The sequence below is a fragment of the Acinonyx jubatus genome, chromosome C1 (assembly GCF_027475565.1).
Source record: "Acinonyx jubatus isolate Ajub_Pintada_27869175 chromosome C1, VMU_Ajub_asm_v1.0, whole genome shotgun sequence".
NCBI lineage: Eukaryota > Metazoa > Chordata > Mammalia > Carnivora > Felidae > Acinonyx > Acinonyx jubatus.
This window is the reverse complement of record NC_069381.1, coordinates 79,672,330-79,692,884: the sequence shown is the minus strand read 5'-3', so window position 1 is coordinate 79,692,884 and position 20,555 is coordinate 79,672,330. Positions and strand designations below refer to the sequence as shown.

General features: G+C 35.2%; 1 protein-coding gene across 3 annotated transcripts in view; it reads right to left on the bottom strand.

Moving 5' to 3' along the window:
• The window catches only part of TLCD4 (TLC domain containing 4), a 68,883-nt gene that overhangs the window by 30,509 nt on the left and 17,819 nt on the right, over window positions 1-20,555 (bottom strand). For all 3 annotated transcript variants that reach the window (XM_027058537.2, XM_015064451.3, XM_027058538.2), the window contains exons 2-5: window positions 18,072-18,237; window positions 13,497-13,586; window positions 11,774-11,832; window positions 9,406-9,500 (exon numbers count right to left, since the gene is read on the bottom strand). In XM_027058537.2, coding sequence (XP_026914338.1) covers window positions 9,406-9,500; window positions 11,774-11,832; window positions 13,497-13,586; window positions 18,072-18,226 — 399 coding nt within the window. In that variant the 5' untranslated portion in view covers window positions 18,227-18,237. The remainder of the gene's footprint in view (window positions 1-9,405; window positions 9,501-11,773; window positions 11,833-13,496; window positions 13,587-18,071; window positions 18,238-20,555) is intronic.

Genomic DNA, 20,555 nt, shown 5'->3' with positions numbered 1-20,555 from the left:
TAATTGATGATCAAAATGTCACATTTTTAGCCAATGAGAGAGCTTTCATGTTAGTTCTTATGTCCTTTAGACATAACCCCATTAGTCTTTGATAGGCTTCTTGCTTTCTGACATAAGATTGCCAGTTATTTTGTTGTATGCAATACTTCAATGTGTAAAATAAATTTTAAATTTTGAGCCCATTTTTGTCATATATAATCAAACACAGAATGCTATTTTTGACTTATGCATACACCCATTGGAAAAAAGTGGAAATACCTAAATGTAAATGGTAATTAAGTAAATATAGTCATCTCTGGGATGTGGGATTTGGGAATTATTTTTTCTTTTTGCTTGTCAATATTTTCTAATCCTCAAATAAAAATTAATGACCTGTCTAATTTCTTCAAATGGCCTCTGCCTATACATTTTTCATAGCTTTTTTAAATGTTTATTTATTTTTGAGAGAGAGAGAGAGAGAGATAAGGGGCAGAGGGAGAGGAAGAGAGAATCCCAAGTAGGCTCCACACTGTCAGTGCAGAGCCGGATGCAGGACTCTATCTCATGAACTGCGAGATCAGGACCTGAGCCGGAATCAAGAGTGGGTCACTTAACCAAATGAGCCTCCCCAGTGCCCTTTTTCAATTCACAGTGTTGCTATAAGGGGCCTTAATCACGGTCTTCCCAAATGTATACTTTTGTGGTTCTCTTTCTACCTCTCTGAAGTTCTCCTCTGCCTCTTTTAGAGGATCATCCTTCTTCTGGTTCCTGCCCCTGCCCCCACAAGACAAACCTTACTTCTAATGCATATGGGCCCCTTGCCCCTGGGACAGCTGTGCTACTGCCACAAGGTCTCACAGCATCTCAAAGTATCTTTCTGCCCAAACGGTCTCCCATGTCCTTCCATGGTATCACATCCCTTTAGTGCTCTGGATCCTTTTGCCCTCTTCTTTCCCTTCATTCTGTGAAATCCAAATTAGTCACCCTGCTCTGTTGACTACAAAATGGCTTTTAGATTTTTTTTTCCCTTCATTAACATGACCACCACCATAACCCCTAAAATTAAATTCCTTCATAATCTATCACTCATATTATTCCAATAACCTCCTACAACATTTCCTCCCCCCATGTAGCATTTTTTTTCTACATATCACCATCAGTCTTATCTTTCTGGTATGCCAGTTGTATCAAGTTTTTTTGTTTTTTGTTTTTTGGGGGGTTTTTTGGCTAATGGGACTACAACAACTCCGTGAAAAGTGAAAATGCAAGTCTGGTGATCTGGGATGTTGACTCCATCAAGTGACTCCATCTTATTCATCCAAACGTACAACCACTACCGAGCGCACACAGATCCACCCTGACACCCTAGTCCTTACTATCACCTCCGAAGGTCTGACTTCTTCTCTTCAGGGATTTTCCTCATGTCTTCTGACCTAGGAAGTCTTCCCCACTTTTTCCTGCTAATCTAAACATTTTTTTTTTTTGAGAATGAGGTTAAGTCCCATCTACCTCAAAAGCTCTTTTAGAAAATTCAAAAAAGCACAAATATATATAGGAAAGTTTATGCACAACTCATATTCACTACAAGAATATACATCAAGTATGGTCAGTAGTTATCTCTGAAGAATCAGACCTAGACAACATTGGACTTACTAAGCCCTATATTTCAACAGTCTCAGATTTTTTTTTACATATATCCATGTTCAGACTAAAAAAATTAACAGAAGTTAACACAGTCATCTTTCCGTTCCCTAAATTGTAATGGCATTACCGACTTATCAGTGGGCGATGTGTTCCTTGAATTTTTTGATAGTTTCTAAAGCTCAAATCTTAGCTACCTAACGGAATTGCACAGGTTCCATCATATGCCTTGTCCCCTGTACCCCCAGAGCTCCTTCGTTCAAAACCACACAGGGGTGGAGGACTATGCTTCAGTCTTGCTTCTATATTTTCTGCTCCTGTATATCAATGACTCATCACCTGTTTAATCCAGTACACCTGTGACAGCATTAGGTGGGACATGGCAACCATGAGATAAGCTTTAGGTTATGCGTGATTCCTCACCACCGTATCCCCTTCTCTCCTACTCAAGAAAACCTACTGAAATACAAATGAGATAGATGCGATTAAAGGGACAGGCTCAAGTCTAATAGTTTTAGACAAATAAATTACAAATTTTGATACTTTACTGTTAGCAAATTATGACAAAACTCACAATTCACTTCTGGTCAATATGGCTTTTCCACCTCTGCCATCTACCTTTAAGGAGCTCTCTGCCTGTAGTAAAACTCATACTTGCCTTGGCCTCTACGTGATTCTGTGAGGGAAAACAAAACAGGATTTGTCTGATCCCTTCCGGAGCTTAAAAGAAAATTCTCCTTTTGGCCAGTGATTATGAAAATCTGGATTTTCTTACCATGGGAAATTTAATTTTCTAACAGCTGAGAGTAGCTAGGGTCAGGGCCTTCAAAGGGAAGGGAGAAAGAGAACTAAAAGTATGACGCACCTACTTCTGTTGGCGTGGTGCTACATACTGTGCTGCCATCGATGGGTGAGAGTGGGGTGGCCACCCTTTCCCACCATAGGGCTGGAGAGAAATTCTGAGCATCCCACACCAGACACTCGTGTAAAAATGTGACTGTGTTCCATGGGAGCAATAGTGAGGTGTTTTATAGGTTATTGCACGGACCCGGAGCCTTAACACATTTCCATGGAAACCCCTTTCAGAGTTCCACCAATCTGAAAGTGACATTTGGGAACAAAACCCATCCTATATTTAATAACTTTTTGCTAAACTTTAATCATTAAAGGTTTTTGATCATTTATTTACAAGACAATCGAAGGTCTGAGTGAACACACAGGATCAGATGATTGCCAAATCAGACTCATGTGAAACCGTGATCTTTCCCGGTACTGAGCTTTTAGTAAATGTTCCAAGGATACAGGCCATCAAATGATTCAGAGGACACAGAGAGAGGTGCGGGATATCAAAGGCAGCTGGTAAGTCAGGTCCTCCCTGTGCTGAACAGGCAACTCCGGCCCAGAAGGTATGAACACTCTACTAAGCGAGGTTCGCCAAGTTTCCCACACAGCAGTGAGAGTTTAACTTATAAAACATGTCCATTCTATACTCTCCAAAAGCTGTACAGTGCACATGACTTTCTCCAAGGAGGCAGGCCTCACATTCCTCTGTTCTCTTTACCATGGGTTGTCTTTAACCAGGGACATCCTAAAGGCATTCCACAGTTAAGGTCTCTTCTCCCAGCAAGTGTCAGTACTCTGTCTACCCAAAGGTCCTGCTGACAAGGTTAGACTAGAGTCACCGGCCCTCCTTTCTTCCCCTCCCTTTCTCCCAAGAAGCAAATGGTTTGGCAGGCCAGCTGCTTTCACCCCTTCCTTCCAGGGTTACTTAGGAACCTGGTGACATAGCTTAGCTTATTCTTACTTGCCCACTGCCTAACCCCCGAGCATTAGAACCAAATCAAATCATTTTAACAAAACAGCTGAATCACAGAATTTCATCATTAAAATAAAACTTCAAAGATTTTTTAGTGCAAACTCCTACTCAAAGTTTCTACTTATTATATCTATTTTCGTATCTATCTGATTGAAGATATCTTATGGTAGGAAGAACTACCTTAAAAGGCCATTGTTATAATTTTCTTTTTATTCAATGGTGTCTCTTCTGTAAAACAGAAGTCTCACCTGCCTCACTTTTACTGTCCCCAAAGGTCCTAGTTCTAACACCTGAATTAATCCAGAATTAGTCCATTCTCTTCTACTTAATAATCCTCTCACATTCCCCAGGACCTTTCCAAACCATCATGTCCTACAACTTATCTTTTGTGGGCTGACCTCTCTGGGTCCTTCAATTGTTTGTCTCAGGACAATAGCTTCCTATTCTAATCTCTGCTCTGTCATCTGGCAGCCCTTTCCCCTACTCCCGGTATATTCAAGGTCAAGGGCTCCAGATAATGAGCTTGGGTGTGGTCTAACAAGGAAAACTGTAATTTTTGTTTGAATTGGATGCTGTGCCTCCCCTAATAGAGTCTAAATTTGAAAAAAGCTTTCTTTTTAAGCAGATGTGACATGCTATTGGCTCAACTGAAGTTGTGGTCATTTATCACTTCCAGATCATTCCTCCCCACCTATATACATCGTCATACCTAACCGCAAAACCTAACATTTATCATTATTAGGTTCCATCTATTTGTTTCAGCCTACTGCTCCAGCTTGAAACTTTTTAAAAATGTAATACATCATCCAGCATATTATTAGTTCCCCTTCCTAACCTTGCTTTAGTCATTTGATAAGCTTGTTAAAAAAAAAATCTTTTTATTGTGGTAAAATATACATAACATAAAATTTACTCTTTTAACTACTTTTAAGTAGTCTCTAAGTCTCTAGAACTTTTCATATCCCCAAAACGAAACTCCTCCATTCAACAGTAACTTTACAATACCCCCTCCACCCAGCCCCTGGTAACTATCCTATTTTCTGTGTCCAAGGATTTAACTGTTCTAGCACATCGTACAAGGAGAATCATATAAGACTGGGTTTTTTTTTTTAATCTAATTAAGAAAAAAAAATCACTAGCTTCACCACACATAAACTGTAAAAAAAATAATAATAATAAAATAAAATAAAAATCTAATTAAGAACAAAATATTGACCTGGGTAGACATGGCAATCATCTTGGCTGACGTCTGTTTTATCTTCACACATAAGTCCAATATATGAACTATTTCCTTTCCTGGTATTGAAAGGAAACAGGCTTCAAAAGCCAAGCCAGGTTAGAGAAAGAAAGGGAGACAGTTCTGCTAAAATGATCCAACTATGCAAATCTGAGGGGATGCTTTTCCACACAGAAAAGAGTGAAGTGGTAAGCACAGTATAAGGAAAGAAGAGGTAGCCTTGAACTCTTCCTAAAACAAAATGGAGGAAGGCCTTAAGGAGGTTTGTTATGTTCATGAAATATCAGCAATGGTCACTTCAGATACTCTATAAGAAAAAGTAAATATTAGGGGCACCTAGGAGGCTCAGTCAGTTCTGTGTCTGACTCTTGATTTTGGCTCAGATCATGATCTCACGGTTTGTGAGATCAAGCCCTGCATCAGGCTCTGTGCTTAGGGCGGGAGCCTACTTGGGATTCTCTGTCTCCCTCTCTCTCTGCCTGCCTCTCTCTCTCCCTCTCTCTCTGCATCAGGTTCTGCACTGATGGCAGGAAGCCTGCTTGGGATTCTCTTGTCTCCTTCTCTCTCTGCCCATCCCCCCACTCTTTAAAAAATAAACGAACATTTAAAAAAGTAAATATTAAAACAAATTCCAAAACCCAAACACATTTTTTCACCCCTACATATGTACATCACATGTCTTTACATAGATGCACAAACATATATAACACATATTATTTTTTAAATGGCCACTTAACATTTTTACCACGACTAAATCCCTCAATTAGTAAAAAGAGTTATAAGCTCACTGTATAATTCTAGTTGTATGCAGATTTGAATAAGTAAGCTATATAAATAATAATAAAATACTTTAAGACTTACTTCTGCTAGTCTATTGCTCATTACAGTATAAGATGACAATATTTTGATAATCTTTTATTTCAGTGGAAAAAAGGTTAACATGTTATTCCAGTTTTTAAAATATTTTCTTTGATGTAACTATTTAATGTTTTTTTTTTACTTAAAAACTTTTTTTAATGTTTTTATTTATTTTTGAGACAGAAAAACAAAGCATGAACAGGGGAGGGGCAGAGAGAGAGGGAAACACAGAATCTGAAGCAGGCTCCAGGCTCTGAGCTGTCAGCACAGAACCCAACGCGGGGCTTGAAGTCACAGAGTGTGAGCTCATGACATGAGCTGAAGTTGGACGATTAACCAACTGAGCCACCCAGGAGCCCCAATATTTAATATGTTTTTAAGTTTATTTGAGAGTGTGCATGTGGGGGAAGGACAGAGAAGAGGGAGAGAAAGAATCCCAAGCAGGATCCTCGCTGTTAGTGAGGAGCCCGAGTGGGGCTGGATCCCACTAATTATGAGATCATGACCTGAGCTGAAACCAAGAATTAGACACTTAACTGAATGAACCACCCAGGTGCCCCTAACATGTTATATCATATGAAAATTTAGTGGGAAATAGAAATCACATAGACCTTACTACTGAATCTTGCTTTAGTAAGCTATATTAGGTGGCTATTTTAATACTTGCCTAGTCAACAGAAATGTTAATTTTTGAAATTTTATTACTTTTAAAATGTTGTTGTAACAGCCATGATAGTTACTTAAAATTTTTCTTTAAGACTATCTTAATGGGAGAAAAGGAGGAAATACATTATTTATGCGTAACTGAGAATAGGCAACACTATTCAAACCATCTTAAAACATTTAAACAGTTTAACACTGTTAATGATAAACTGTTAGTGAGTCATAGCACTTGTTGCATGGTGTTGTAGAAATTCTTTAGACTAAACCTAAGACTAATATTTTTCTAATTCTTGTCTCCTGATATAAATTACAACTTTACCATATCTGACATAACAAGCCTTTCATTTTTCAGCACCACTTCCTACATAACTCCTTGCAAAGTGTTTTTAAAATGTGGACACTGGGGCAGAACATTAAACAAGAAACAAGTTCTCACCTTCAAGGTATTCACACTGCACCTTAAATACCCTTAAATAAAGGCACTGAGAGCCTCTGAAACCAAATTTTCTTCCTGGATTGCAGCTGAATGGTGTAATGATTAAATTCCAGGGTAGTGTAACCAATGCATAAGAGTTGGGGAAAGTCTGTTACAGGAGTGCTTTTCTTTTCGAATTTAAATGTTTTCCAGTGTTATATAACTTGTTACCTAAAGGTGTGATTTGGGGAGAGAGGGTGATTCGTAGGAAACACAGAAGAAAACTAAGGCTACCAGAGAGATCACAATGGGAGTACAAAAGACAGTGGTTTATCCTTAGAAAGAGACCTTAAAGCATAAATGTGTTCACACCCTTTATAAGAGATTACCCTGTCATATTTTCCCTGACAACTAGGATCCTGACCAAGGGAGGAAAAGCTGAATTTTAGGGGAAAATCTGTAGGATTTTTACCTTTTTATATATAGAAGATTCCTTAAGCTCTAACTTATTCCCCCCAGAGAATCTTAAAATGCCAGTAAATACACTAAAGAAAGGTACAAAACTAGTGATCAAGACATTATATAACCTACATACAACTTATTTCATAACCTAAATCTAGAAGAATCTTACTTTTCAACTATTCAGTACAGCATATGTTTAAAACCTACGGATAACTTGCCTCCATTTTCCACTTTAAGTTTTATTTAGTTACAATCAGAAAATCTTTTAAGAAGCTGCTACAAACAGCTTAAACAGTCTCATACGTATCAAGTCCAAGTACTTTCCAAATACCAGTTCTCATCATATAAGTGAAGAACTTCATAAAAGTTTATATAAAATAATAATAATAGTAGTAGCTGTTGTTATTTTGTTAGCCTTAAACAGCACAAAGTGACCTGGGAATTCATTATAGTCAAATAGGAAATGTAAAATCTATAAATGACACAGGATCACTACATCTATGAACAATTATTATTTTCTAATTTTCTTGTTTCCCTATGAATAGATTCACTTTAATTCAATAGACTTACTTCATATCATTCATTTCATACAATAGAACACAGGAAGGTATCAAAAAAGCAATCACCTCTAGAAAACACTGCAGTTGATTTTCTTATCAACTTAACTAAATGAAGAGTTAATTTTTTTTTAAATATCCAGCATGCACTTTATTTTTTTAATAAAGGCATAAAAGTCCAAAGAGGAAACAGTATCCATCCCACATAATTAAATACTCAACTTGCCAATGCATGCACAGCCAGCCGTTTGCCAAGCCCATGATTCAGTGGCCGAGGCACAATAGCAGCTCATAGTATTCACATTTACAAATCCACGTAAGTGACCTGTTATCTTTCACCAGCTTATATTCTTTTCATAGCACAATGGTTATTTGTGATTCATGTTCAGAGAACATACTTCTACACTGCAGCATGATATTAAACTCACATGGGCACCCACACATTCTTCCCAGATTTAACCAGTGTTTTGTTAGTCAGCTTTCATGCTTTTTACCAAGTGTTTAGGAAATAAGCTCTTGTACACCAGATATTTAAGACCTGTAAAAGGTAAGAGTCTATATTTCACAACTACCTATAATCAATTAAAATCTAAAAAGAAGACAAACAGTAGGAAATGCCAGTTAAAAATAGCAGATTTCTTCAGAAAAACAAAGTGATTAAGGATACCTTTTGGGTATACATAAGCACTTATTGATAGCATTAAAACCAGCATAGTTTTTTAAATATTCGTATTAACTTTTTAGATTTATTACTTCAAGTGGGTGATACAGAGAGATATTTTGATATATCTGGTTCTTGCAGAAATAATGCCAAATGGACATCTGATTCACCAGCTATCTTTGTGCAGGCCAATATAAAGAAAAATAGAAGAATACTAATACACATTAATATTTTAAAGCCCTCCAAATAGTCACAGATATCTGGTAACATAAGGACTTTAGCAATACCAAGTCAGAAAAAAAAAAAAAGCCAGTGGCTATATTTAAGTTTTAAAAAGGAGAAAACATGAAATGGTATACCATAACTATTACATAAAATTTATACTATTGTGGTTTACGTATATCTATTATTTCCAAATATCTATTTGGGGCTTGTTGGTATATCTAGATTGACTAAAAAATAATTGATTGTGAAGAAACCTATCTAATGTAACAGGAATGTAAAATCACTAATTTACAAATGTGTAATGTAGAAAAATAATTTTAGATCTAAAATTTATTATGCATTACTGCCTGAGATTTGCTGTGAGTATCCTCTATCAGCTCAGGCTTGGAAGTCTGATGAAGTCTCTGAGCAAGACTCCTCCACTGCTCCGGTCTACTTAAAAATGTAATCACATATGTACATGTAATTGTATGGGAATTGAATAGAGAAGAAATACTGAATCTAGTTATACAAGAATCTATCCCCAGCTCTGGCTGTTAAGTCATAAACGCATCTAGAAAGACGGGCAAATACCAACAGCTACACAATCGTAAAAATTTTAAGTGAAAATTCAAGTGAAATTGAATTAAGTGAAAAATTAAGTGAAATTAAGTGAAATTGGGGTCATCCGCCTTTCTTAAATTTTATGAATCCAAACAGACACACTAATACAAACACACACGTAATTATTTTTGTTAATGAATAAGATAACCTATCACAAGCATGAGCCCTGAATGAATCTGGAGTTGGTCTTGATACACTGGGAACTGGATGTTTAGGTTTCTGCTCACCAGTAAGTCATTACTCCCAATCTTGTCTACTTGTCAGGCTACCACAGATCCTGGCACTCACCAGTATAATGGAGTATGCATACAGCGCTGTACAATGATGGATTATAAAATATTTGTCACCAATCACTTTCCAATACAAAATGAGAATCAACAAATCTGAAAGAAGGAAACATAAGTGAGATATCACATAGGAAGAAAGCTGTCCTGTTTCTCAAGTATATTTAACTCTGTCTTCCTGACAACTGGTCACAGTCCACCCTGAGCCCACCCCACTTTGTTCATATTGCACCAGTCCCAATACCCACTTTATTGTAAAGTATCTGTTTCCGTACAGCTGTTTCCCCCACTCTACTGTGACTGCTCCAGGACGAAGAACAAGCGTGGGAGTCTAACACAATGCCTATATAGTTAATACTTATTTGCTGAATATATTCACAGGTTACATATTTGTTGAAAGTATAAATAAATAACTTGTTTCTGGGGTTAAATAAAATGGAAATACTATTGAATGAAAACAACTTTTAAGTAAGCTTAAATTACTGATGTTTGTTACTACAACAATTCCAACAGGTAAGCTGGTTGCAGAAAAGGTACATAACGACCAACTCGTTTATAAGACAAATTCAACAAACAACCTTTAAAAATTAAAGGATGTGATTAAATATTAATTCAAAACAGCTAAAAAAAGGAAAAAACAAAACAAGAACTATGACTATTAAAAAGATATGCAAAGAAAAACATCAAGGCAATTTCTCTTTAAAAGATCCTGAACCTAAACACCACGATTCAGAAAATGGTTTCCTTTAACAAAACAATGTTTAACAAAACAGAAACTTCTCAAAAATGTAAATGCAATTATTTTCTTTACCAAATGGTTAAACGTGAAATTTAGACATGGAAGAAATGGCCATCATAGATGGAAACCAGGGGAGGATTCAGGTTTAATGGGTTGGAGCTTATATAATATGGGAACCTTTTTTCACAAAAAATAAAAATTACTAATGTGAATATGTATAAAAAGAAAAAATCAGATTAGAAATTTTAAAGGGAAATTTTAAAGGGAAAATAAACAGCACAAATGTGCAAATCATATTAGTAATTAACTGCATGATATACCTCTCTGGATACATCTTCTCTATATACTTTGGCTATATAGTCTTTGTTCACCAATTTATATGATAATGACCTTGTAATAGTTTCCATAGAGAGTTCGCTTTTCATTTAGCTTGGTTTAAAAAAGTTTGTTTCAGTTCATAATTCATAAGTGCTTCAGATTATTATCTTATTTGGAGAAAACTTTATCAAGTTTCCTTCATATAAGACTTTTTGGGTACTGATTACTCTCTGAACTGACAACGCTCATCAACCAGTGCATGAGACAAACGTATTATAAATTTTGTGTCATCTTTGTCAATGACAGCACATTCTGTGCCAAACAAGCAAATCTTTTTCTAATGTGTTCACATGATTCACTCTTCTTTTAATTGGGCCATCAAATAACTCAACAGCTTACTCATTATTTTAATTCAAAATTTATCTCTTCCTCATGTGTTTGGGTATAATAATCTAATTTTTTCCTTACAATTCACTTCTTGATGGCAGAAAATTTTCTACTGAGTCCCATCACTCATCGTATCACTTCTGTTTCATATCTCCTTATTTTTATTTAGATTCTCTGTCAGCTATTTATTAAATTTGAAAATTATAAAACAGGGCTCTCTATAAAATGTCCAAATCAGGGAACTGTTCTTTCTTTTGTCTTATTGAGATGGTCTACAACATCTTTGCAAAGAGTTCAAATGGCATACCGTCACTTAATTTCCCCCTTTGTCTCATAATGTAAAAGGCTATTCCAACTCCATCCCACACAAGGGGAAATATGACAGAAGGAAACATGGTGTAGGAAGAGTTCTTGATCTTAACTGATTATGACTAAAAGTTTCCCTTTGCAATCTTTACCCAAACACTACAAACCATGAGCATAGGAACACGTTTCAAGGGCCGTTACAAGTGAGAGACTTTGATGCTTAGCTTCGTGAGTTTTCCAGGAATTCCACCTAAGAGACTCTTTAAGCCAAAAATGGACCATTGCTAGTAAAAAAAAAAAATATATATATATATATATATATATATATGTATACACACACACACACACACACACATATATACACACACACATATATATATATATATATATATATCCAGGCCTAACTGAGGCCCCACTCTGCAGCTCTATCTTCAAAGAGAACCAGAGAGCCAACAGGAAAAAAGTTTCATGCTCTACCATCACAGCAGATATTTTTTTTCCTGTGTATGAGTCCTATAAGCTACTTCTCAAATAAATAAACCAAAAGCATAGACTATGTATTCTTTGCAAAATCCCATGAGTAGTTTAAAAAGAAACAGACAGTGATCAACTTATCACATACCAGAAATGAGGTAGCCCGAAGAAATAGAGATATTCACTTTCACAAACGATGAGTCACCCCTATAAATATTTAAAAAAAAATTCTTTTTTTAGCACATGCGTTATAGATGACAGCTACATTTATTCTACTGAAGAGTATAATTAAAATGCTTTCTATAGATTCCTGAATGGTGAATTGTCATTTGCACAAGGCACTGTGTTAGCTGTGATATACTTCTAACTGCACGAATGATCATAATTTCTTACATGAGCTAAAAGTTTTACATAAACAATTTTACCAAAAGATAACTTATTATAAATGTGTTCTCATGTGATTTGTTTGTGAAAGGATTCCAACAGAATTCCAGATGTTTTTTGATTCCTTATTCTAAATCAGAGACTCAAATATTTCAAGAAATCTTCTAGCCTGCCCCTGATCTTGAGACCATATACTATTGGGAAATGGTTGGAACAAGACAGCTTAATCCTGCTGTTTCAACACCTATACATATCAAGGTCCTACAATTTGCCTTAATAATCATCTTTACTCCAAGAAACAAATACGAATTATCAGTCTTTTCATCAATTTATAATGTGAACTCTTGGTGAAATGAAGACAAAATTAAACTGAAATGCAAATGTAAAGGTTAGATGCCCTGTCTTCGTAACAAATGTTGATCTGCAAATATGGCCCAGGAAAATTGAACCTGGAATAAATTACAGCATCAAAGAAAATGTGAAAATATCAAAAACTACACAAGGTAAACATTTGATAGGGACAAAAATTGATCAGTGAATCAAACCTTTGTCATAAAATTCATCTCCCAAAAGAACTGGTTCTGTTGACAACCATATTACTCTAATAAAATTATGAAAAAAAACCTTAGAAACTGTTTAGGTAGATTACATAAAAAACCTCATCATGGAATTAAATTCACTAAGTTGATTCACTGAAAAATACCTTCCAGATGAAAATTTACCAATACTGGTACTATCCTGATGGGCATAATTCCATATTTATTAAAATGACATCGTTGCAGTCAAACAAATAGTCAAAAGTTATATCGTCCCACATCCCCCAGAGCCCCACATCTACTGCATCCCTATGCAGGGCTTTCTCAAAACATACCTCACCTCTCAAACCAAGCTGAATTAAGCCCTCTCCTATAATTCTAGGGAACAGTTTTCAGTATCTCTGCCATTGCAACAACATTTAATTTTTCCAAAAAGAATCACCTTACAAATTATCCTATTATGGCTGAACACAGTTATTATTAGTGCTTCAAATCTTCTCGTGTGGTACTAAAGTCCTCTCACATGGATATGAATGATTCTCATTGTTATACCTTTGATATCAAATGATGGGTTAAACACAAAACTGAGTCTTCAGTAGATATTATCCAAGTTGACTATCCTATCTCAATAGGAACTCATTTTTTGCTCAGAACAGTGGTAACAACAACTTGGTTTTACTCACTAAGTCAGTATAAATGTTTACATCGTTATCATCACATTCTCCGTCTTGGGTAACAATTGCAATGCTAGTGCAAAGTGGCCTTCATTATTTGTATTCAAATCTAAAATAAATCATTTTATTGCACCTCGCTAAAATAAGTCTGAGCACAAGCATTTTAATAAACCATGCACCATCAATACATTTTCCGTTTTAAAGTAAGAAATGTTCTTATTAATAATTAATATCAAAACATGAATCAAATGGACTATATTGGAAAGAAACAGCTTACCAAAGTGGATCAGCTTTTGCAGCCTCATCAAAAAAGAAAATGTAGAGGGCAAAAATCCCAGCCACCAAAGAATGGCATGTAGATACTACCCTGAAAAGAAACAAAATACATACAAAGATTTTAGATTCTTTGCAATAAACTTTAATTCTGGCAAAGACATTTAACATTTGAAGATGTGAAATCTGGAAGCATTTACGTATAGGAATGGAGTAGCTCTAAAAGCATAACAAAATTGTCACTTGGAAATCCAAGGCCTACAACTTTACTTTGGAATTAATAATGAGAAGGTTGCCCAGGTCTACAGTTTCCTGCTAGAAGACTGTGGAATCACTTATTCGTTAAAAGTTCCAAAGTGGAAGCATATCTGATGATGCAGCTGACAGAGTTTTGTGCAGACAGACGGCAACTGGTGAGCCCACTACATGGCACCTGACTCCAAGCTCCATCACTAACAGCACTGCTGTGCCATGAGTTTCCCGTTCCAATCAGTTAGGAATAACTTCCAAACCTACTGGCCTTAACCAATTCCATATCCTTGAATCAGGGTTCGAATGGATCATGAAATGAAAACTTACTACCTTGGAGATTTCGGTGTCAAATGCACATTCACATGCATTGCTGCACTTGATTCCTGTAACCAATTCATGAGGAAGCTAGAGCAGCTATTATTAGTCTCTTTTTGTCATTATTATGAAACCACTTCTAAACAGAAAAATTGAGGACCATGAATTTATACAGAAAATCTATTTTTAAAAGACATGCTCAAGTGAAGCAAAATGTTCACGAAATCCAGGCTGAATTTTCTTGTATAGAAGGAGAAAGGTTTAGATGAAAAACATGTTTCTACAAAGAAATCTTGCTAATAATTTAATGGTTCAACCAATACCCAAGCTCTCGGATTTGCTAAAGAACTGTACACAGGATGCAATATATTTATTCACATAATGAAAATGTTGACAAGTAATGAAGATCCTTTTCTCTTCGTTAGAATAAAGGACAAAGGAATGACAAAACTTTCTCTTTAGAAATTAATGGGGCAAAATAAACTTCTGTCTAAAATATGACCCCAATTCTTTAACAGTGAAATATATCAACTAATAGGGGTCCCTGGATGGCTCCGTCGGTTAAGCATCCGACTTCCGCTCAGGTCATGATCTCTCATTTCAGGAGTCTGAGCCCCGCATCGGACTCTGTGCTGACAGCTCAGAGCCTGGAACCTGCTTCGGATTCTGTCTCCCTCTCTCTGCCTCTCCTCCACTCAAGCTGTCTCTGTCTCTCTCTCAAAAATAAACATTAAAAAATATATATATAAACTTAAAATATATAACATAAACATAAAATACACAAAAATATATAACATAAACATAAAACATATAAACATAAAAATATATATTAACTAACATAAAGCTTGATATTAGAAAATTTTACTGTAACTTGAAAAATCAATATCCTCGATCTAATAAATGATGTGGTCCTAAATAGATATATCATGTTAAATCAAATCATATTTAAATGCTCAAAAATCCTCACTAATTTAAAGGCACTAACAAAGAATCCTTTGTAATACCAAAGGATCATTTTGAAGTGTGAATAATTAACCCCGTTTATCTGGTTTACAAGTCTGGAATTTTCACGCCAAACACACCTATATACTGAACATAGCAGTCTAAAGATTTAAGTTCCTTTATGTCAAATAAAACACTCCATTTAAATAATCATACAACCAGCATTCTACTACCATTCAAAAATTCTACGAAAGGAGAAACCACAACTTCTTACTAACTTGCTCTAGTGTTTAGTAAACTTAGATCAGAATGTTTCCCCTTGGAAAAATGACAACTTTTTGTTCCTGATACTTAGTCCTCAAATTCCCTTTTGTGTTGAAATGTTACATGGTAAATGGGAAGGATTAAAAAGGCTTAGCTGATTGAAATGGCATATAATTCATGAGAGAAAAGTTAAAACTTAACTTGGGTCAAACAACCTCCCACTACAATGAGCAGAAAAAGAAAAAACCCTGTGCTTACATACTGCATGCTGCATTAAAAATCTATTCATTCAGAAACTTCTGTTCATAAACATTTCAGTGTATTCTTTAAAATCAGATTCCTGGTAAAGCAAGATGTAGATTCCTCACTGTCTAAAATGAAACACCAAGATTCTACCCAAAAGAACATACTTTTTTTTCAAAGAAGGTTAAAAAGAAATGTTTATGCTAATGAAAAGGCAGTGAAATAATGACCACCGTAGAACAGCAATTTAAAGTTACTGACTTAATCATTCACAAGTATTAAGAATATTGCCAAGAGAAATTATTTAGCTCAAACAGATAAGAGTTAAAAATTAGAGAAGTAGATTTCAAAATTAGGAGTATTCAACACAATTGGGCTTTCTATACCATAGGAAAACAAGTGGATATAAGAAAATGTTTTTTAATTATAAGATATAAATAATACCTACAGGTATGCTTTTTTCCAGAAAAAGCAATGATGAATTATAGCAATTTATCACTTATAATTAATTAAACTGTTATCCCTCGGGTGTGAATTTTCTGGGTTTTTTTCCCTCCTTTTGCTACTGTACGGCTTAGACAACTAGTTGTTCAGAAACTTTCCCGATTATTAGTAAGAATTATGTGAGCTATATTGATCTTGGTGTTTTAAGACTAGAAGCTGAATTTCAAGACATATACATGTACTTTACACAAAAAGCAGCCAATTTTTTTTCTTTCTTTGCACTCTACCTCACAGCTTAAGTCTCATGTAAACCAAGCTGGAGTGGGAACAGGAGTAAATATGATAGAGAAAGAGAGAGAAGAGAACATCATTTGAGTAGGGTAATGAATCTTCTATAATCCTAGACTCCTTTTCAAATAGGAACTTGGTTTCCCAAATGGTGATTCCGTGCATCATAGAATGGCAGCGGTAAGACTGAATAATGCAAAGTAGTTTTCAATTTCGTTTCATTTTCATCTTTGCCTCTCTCTCTGTACCATCCCTATTTCTTTGGCCTGCTGCTCTCCAAGATTCAAATGCCCTTACCTACCCTAACCATGGTGAAAAGGAAATGAAAAACAGTTCAAAATTGACTCTCAGCAAATCTGGTCTCCTAACCCAGTCCCTGGCCCCTTCCTTCTCTTTCCCTATTCTCCACCTATCTCCAGGTTAGAAAGGGTTTTTAAAAATAATGGTTAGTATCTTTTGTATCCCACATTTTAACAGCAGCTTCGCACTATTCTTAAGACAAAACAAAAATCCTACTTCTTATTTTTCAAAAATACAGAGAGAAATAATTCTCACTTTTGGGGTAAAAAGAGCTACAGCATGTATGAACTGGACAAATCACTGTAAGGTGCAGAAGGAAACTCGAGTCTTATTCCCAGTCTGAGTTATAAAAGTGGATGCCTACAAAACAATTTGGCTCAAAGACAGGGAATTTCTGGTCAAATGTGACCATCCTCAAATAAACACTTCGACTTTGGCAGAAGTTATTCTAAAAGGAAAATTCAGTGAGAAATCATTATAGCGATTTTAGAGACCTGCTGAATTCATTTTACAGTTAGCATCAACTTCAAGTAAGTAACAACAAAAGAATATACCCATAGTTGCTCCAATGCACTGCAGTTTGCAAATGCCCGGTGGTTTGGGGGCGAAATGCTCCAAAGCACATGAAGCACTCATCAGAGTCATTTTGTGTTTGACATATCGTGAAAGATTAATGAGTTGCACTCACACAAAAACTGTAAACCAACGAAGTAAAACTCCTGCAGATTTCTATCACTTACATGTACTACTCATTTTCCCTTTATTCTTTGTTTAAAAAAATCTAAAAAGCAATTTTTATTTTAGCAAAAGAGTCGATTCTGGTCTCTGAATTATAATGAAAAGTTCATTAAAAGAGAGATACAGATGTGCTAACCATACACCATGTTCTTTGGTGAGTAGCATAACTTCCCCCAGTCTGGCTAAGCCAGCCAACACTATATATAGGCTACTCACAGCCCTAACTAACGTTTATTTATGTTATCATTTCCAAAGACATGTGTTTGTTCTCATAAATGTTTCAGAGAAGAATGTAAAACAGGACTCTTCTGCAATCAGCTGAAGCCTACTTAACCTTCCCACACTTCCCCAGAAAGTTCAATTTTTCCCAACATCTTTCAATATAAGAATTTTTAGAATTTTCTCATACAAGATCTATCTACTTACTTTCCTTTTATTTATTCCCAAGGTCAAATTAAAAAAAATCTGACCTTAGGGGTGCCTGAATGGCTCAGTCAGTTAAATGTCCCACTCCTGATATTGGCTAAGGTTACAACTCACAGTTCCTGAGTTCGAGGCCCAAGTCGGGCTCTACGGCAGCACAAAGCCTGCTTGGGATTCTCTCACCCTCCCTCTCTGCCCCTCTCCCACTCAACTGCGTGCTCTCTCTCTCAAAATAAAAAATAAACTTAAAAAAAAAATCTGACCTTAAATTTTGTTAGATCTTAAATGAAAGATTTTTTGGAAATATTTTAAATGATTTTATTTCATAAAACTCACTTTTTAAAATCAATTACATTTTCATATGCTTTACCTTGAGTTCCATTCAATCTTCTTTTCAAAGCTGAGACTATTAAAACCTGGAGAAACTTTTGCTGAAAACCAGTAACTTATAAAGTGGAAAAGAAGCTGAAAGGTGAAAAAGCTGGTAAAAACAGTGCTGAAGATCAGTTTGGTGTTGGTATCCATATTTCTTCAACCTGTTAAGAGAAATGATGGCTATAAATTGCTTTAAATTGCTCATAATAAATCTACATTAATTTTTAATTTTAAAAGAGTATGTGGTTATATTTTTAGTAATTTATTTTAATTTAGCATGAATCTAAGAATACAAAGAAACTAAAAGACTTTTAAGTCTTTACCAGCTATTTGTCATGTATCTTATATCTGTATTAAAATAAAAAAGGGGAAAAATCGGTTATCTTAAACATTTCACTCTTACAAATCTCAGGTGGCAAATTTAATAGCATGATATTCAAAATTATCTAAGTCTTAGTGTTTAACATTAAGAGGAAATTTCAAGTACTATAACTGAAGGTATTCTTTTAGTAATATTAATTTTTAATTAAACTTAGGACAAATCACCTGATTTCTCTATGCCTCTATTTCCTCATCTATAAAATGAGTTCATTAGATAATTTCTAGGAAACAAGCCAAAAATCATAATAAAACTAACATTATCTGCAACAGCAAAACAAAAAATAATTATTTTATAAAAACTAATTGTACAGTGAGACAAAAAACATTTAAACCAAAATTAAAATCTTAAGAAGAATAATACCATCTGGTTCTTTTCTACTTAAATTAGTATTTTACTTTTAAAAATAATTCTGCAATCACACACATCCTTGGACCAAAAATCCTCCATGACTTTTTATCTTTATAATAAAAGATTTTTATAAAAGCATTTCAGGTTTTAAGGGTAGAGTTAGCAGAAAGAATATGCATATATACACATTCAAAGTATGTTTCCTTTCTCATTGAACTGAACTTTATTTGTCTCCTAAAAATCTTAGGAACATTCAGACCAAAAGAAAGACACTAAAGCATTTACTCATATCTAGCAAATATAGCATTTCTAGAAATGGCTCCATCTTTGATAGAGCTGACCCTCAAATGAAAAGGAAATGAATCAATACATATTCCCAGCTGCCTAATGTGAAGAAATAAAGTCACCTCGTGGAGCCAATTCACTAGAGAAAAACCAAGTCATTGACTGCACTAGCAATAACCCCACTTCATTCCCTTCCAACCAGGACCTTGTAATAAGAATCAGGCTCCCACAGGGCCCCTTCTGACAGAACTCATGTGTCTGTAATGAGTTCTTTCCCCATTCTTTCTTTCTGGTGTGTGTGCTCAGTGAAAATATTGATAATACCATTCTTCTGCAGGAGGTTCCATTAACTTTATTGCTCATTTACTTTTTTTTTTAATTCAACATGTGTTTTGGGGTATTAAATTTTTTAATTTGTGATCTTTAGCCTATTAACCAAATAATACATAAAAGTAAGTTTTGTGCATAAATTAAACATCATTATAATTCACTAAGTGAGATGTAAAAGGCAAAATGGTTTTCTAAGATTAAAGCAAATGGGGGCCAGGTGGACAGATAAATGAAGAACATGAAGCCACTAACCAGAAAAGAGTGGACAGTCTAATCTTAAATGTGAGGATGGTTTGCCCTGAAGGGTTCTTTCTACACATTTCCTACGAGTCCTGGAGGGTGCTGGGTGTGAGCTACTCATTCACTTTTGTTAAAATTCAACATATATAATGAGCATTTATTTCATTAATGTTTGCTAAAATTTGTATTACAAAACATAGTATTACACATTATCCATTTTATGAACTGTTGATGTAATCAATACATTAAAAAACAAAAGCACTCTAACAACTCACCATTAAGAAATTCCCCCATTCCTAAAACAGCTAGTTTTTATTAAGTCTTTGTTATACTGGCTACTTTATATTTTTAACAGATTTCCTTTCACTTAACTGGGGTCTTTGAGGGACATGTTGAGAGTCTCCCTTCACAAAAACATTTCATTTAAAACTAAAGAGCTCCATATAGTCCAGTTGTGGCTTCTATTAAAGGCTCAACAGACAGAAGCTAATTAAATTGTTCTACTCTCAGCTTTGCTTCTTATTAAGCAGCTGCTTGCTTCATTAGTCATGCCAAATCAAGGACAAATCTTGTGATTTTTTTTTATAAATTTCCCCCAGAAAACCAAGGCTTCTGGTAGAAAGCAAGTACCTCTGTTCATTCACCAAATCAGGCAAGAGAAGGAGGAAAATGGACAAAGCCAAACAACACTAATTACTGACGTAGATTAAGAACTTTTGAGAGTTTGGAGATTATTGAGTAGAAGAATACACAGTAAAAGGAGAAAAGTATTAGACCTGGTTCCTACACCTCTACATGTGGCTAGGAGCTGGTAGAAAGTGGGGATTCTAGGCTAGGAAGGAACAGCCAGAACAGGAAGTGGGAAATATTTCTGTGGCAATTTACAAGGGGAGT